The 2,500-nt window shown below is 40.6% G+C and overlaps 1 protein-coding gene across 4 annotated transcripts in view; it reads right to left on the reverse strand.

The window, feature by feature from the left end:
- LOC143276201 (lysosomal thioesterase PPT2-A-like) overlaps positions 1 to 2,500 on the reverse strand; it is a 49,604-nt gene that overhangs the window by 19,139 nt on the left and 27,965 nt on the right. For all 4 annotated transcript variants that reach the window (XM_076580650.1, XM_076580652.1, XM_076580653.1 and 1 more), the window contains one exon: positions 1,821 to 1,974. In XM_076580650.1, the coding sequence (XP_076436765.1) occupies positions 1,821 to 1,974 (154 nt within the window). The remainder of the gene's footprint in view (positions 1 to 1,820; positions 1,975 to 2,500) is intronic.

A 2,500-nucleotide genomic window follows, 5' to 3' on the forward strand; every position in this document is an offset into this window, starting at 1 on the left:
GAGACAGACAGATAGACAGACGGGCGGACAGACGGACGGACGGACAGACAGAGGAGAGAGAGAAAAAGAGAGAGAGAAAGATAAGGTGGGGGAAATCTGAAAGAAATTCATATTACTAGACGCATGGGTGAAACGAGTCTATTATTATTTAGCCAGTCTGAATGCTACGGTAACCACCAAAAAACAAAATCGTCATTATACAAAGCTTGAAGTCAGGTATGATAAGTTCAGTAATACCTTTGCTGTAAGGTAAATAATTTCCTTTGATATCACCAACTGCATTACACTGAGATATCTATGTTTGGTTTGTCATTGCTGTTGTTGCTGTATTTGACTGTACTTTCATATCTGTGAAACTGCATGTTTGGTGCATTTCTGTTATGCATGTGTGGGTGTATGTGTGAATGTATGTCTTCATATTTTACATTTATTCCCTTATTTATCACCATTGTTGTCTTATTTATTTATTTATTTATTTTTAATTATTATCATTTTATTAGTATTACTATTATTATTACTACTACCTTTTTCTATATTATAATTATTATTCATTTATTTATTTATTTATTTATTTATTTATGTAAGCTTATCTATTATTTATACCCCCGTTTGTTTGTTTTTGGTGTTTTTTTTTGTTTTTTTTTTGTTTTGTTTTTTTCTCAAGGTCTGACTAAGCGCGTTGGGTTACGCTGCTGGTCAGGCATCTGCTTGGCAGATGTGGTGTAGCGTGTATGGTTTGTCCGAACGCAGTGACGCCTCCTTGAGCTACTGAAACTGAAACTGAAACTGTTGTTGCTGTTGCTGTTGCTGCTACTACTGCTGTTGTTGTTGTTGTTGTTGTTGCTGTTGCTGTTTTTGTTGTCGTTGTTGTTGGTGGTCGTGGTGGTGTTTTTGTGTTTTGTTTTGTTTTCGGTATTCAGTAAATGTTACATCACAAATAATCCATCGTCAAATTATTTGTACATAGATGCACAGTGTCTGCCTGCGCTGTATGTCTGCTCTACACTTTGTCTTCTGCAAGTTAAGTCGGGTTTGATAAATACGTTTCTGTCACAGGAAATAATTTAAAGACATGCATCCCCAGTATATTATTAAAACATAAATAAATAAATGAAAATAAGGGAGAAAAAAAGGACTTTTCTAACCACCTGGTTACATTTCCTTCACCAGCTAAGACAGATTTAGATATTAGGGAGATAGTCCATACACACTTTCGTCTGGAACATTTTCGTCGCTGGCAGAGCGACAAAAAAAAAGGTCATATGACGTCATGGGCTTTTCTGGGTATGCACTGCCTTTCTTCCGGCGACTTTTCGACAGAAGATTAAAGCAAATAACTGGTGTAATTCTAAAACGAAAACTAACTTGTAAACTTGCAAAAACACTCATCGAAATAGTTCAGAATTCTCTTTGGCGGAACAGGCGATTTCCGCTACGAATTTTTAGCATTTCGTTGACCAAGAAAAACTGGCAATAGCGACGCGCATGCGCACGCGGTTCTCGCTAAAAATAACCGGGGGAGTCTCGAAGAATTAACTCTCTCCATACGAACCGCGAAAGAGACGACGTTGACAGCGTTTCACCCCAATTACCATCATCAAAATATTGCAAGCGGAAGGCTCTTATACTGAAGAGGTGAATGTTGACAAAGAATACCACAATTCTGACGACGGAAGCTAAAGGTTGGGTCATTCAGACACCCACTAGACATCCGAGGGGTCTGTGTAGAGGAGAAGAGAGGACTGGCCGTACTGAGTGAGTTAATGTTCCCGACGAAAGCGTGTGTACAACCTCCCTGTTACCAACATTCAGTGACGAACCTTGCGAGTAGCAGATGAGTTTGACGCCGTCAGGACTGGTGTCCATGATAACGGTCAGCTGCTGAGCAAAGCATCCCAGCTGTGTCCACAGCGGCTCAATGCTCAGCAAGTTGGGGTAGCAGGTCAGAGAGTGGGTGGTGACATTGGGGTAGTCCTGTGAGGGGGGTAGGGGGGGGGGGCGGGAGGGGGGAGGAACAAGGGGGAAAAGCATCTGTTGTAAAAACCACACTTCTCTCTTTGTCTTCCTCCCTCCCTCCCTCTGTGTGTGTGTGTGTGTGTGTGTGTGTGTGTGTGTGTGTGTGTGTGTGTGTTCTCCATACCCCTCTCCACTCTCTCTACCCTCTCTCACACAGAACACACATGACACACACACTGGCGATAGGCATACGCACATTCACACACTTCACATCAAACACACACACACACACACATATATATATATATATATATAGAGAGAGAGAGAGAGAGAGATAGATAGATATATATATATATATATATATATATATATATATATATATATATATATATACAGGCGTGCACGCAGTCCCATACACAACACGAACAATCACAGAGAGACAGACAGACACAGACAGACAGACAGAGAAAGAGACAAATACAGACACAAAAAGAAAATGAGAGAGAGAGAGAGAGAGAGAGAGAGAGAGAGAGAGAGAGAGAAT

This window comes from Babylonia areolata, chromosome 31, assembly GCF_041734735.1.
Source record: "Babylonia areolata isolate BAREFJ2019XMU chromosome 31, ASM4173473v1, whole genome shotgun sequence".
NCBI lineage: Eukaryota > Metazoa > Mollusca > Gastropoda > Neogastropoda > Buccinidae > Babylonia > Babylonia areolata.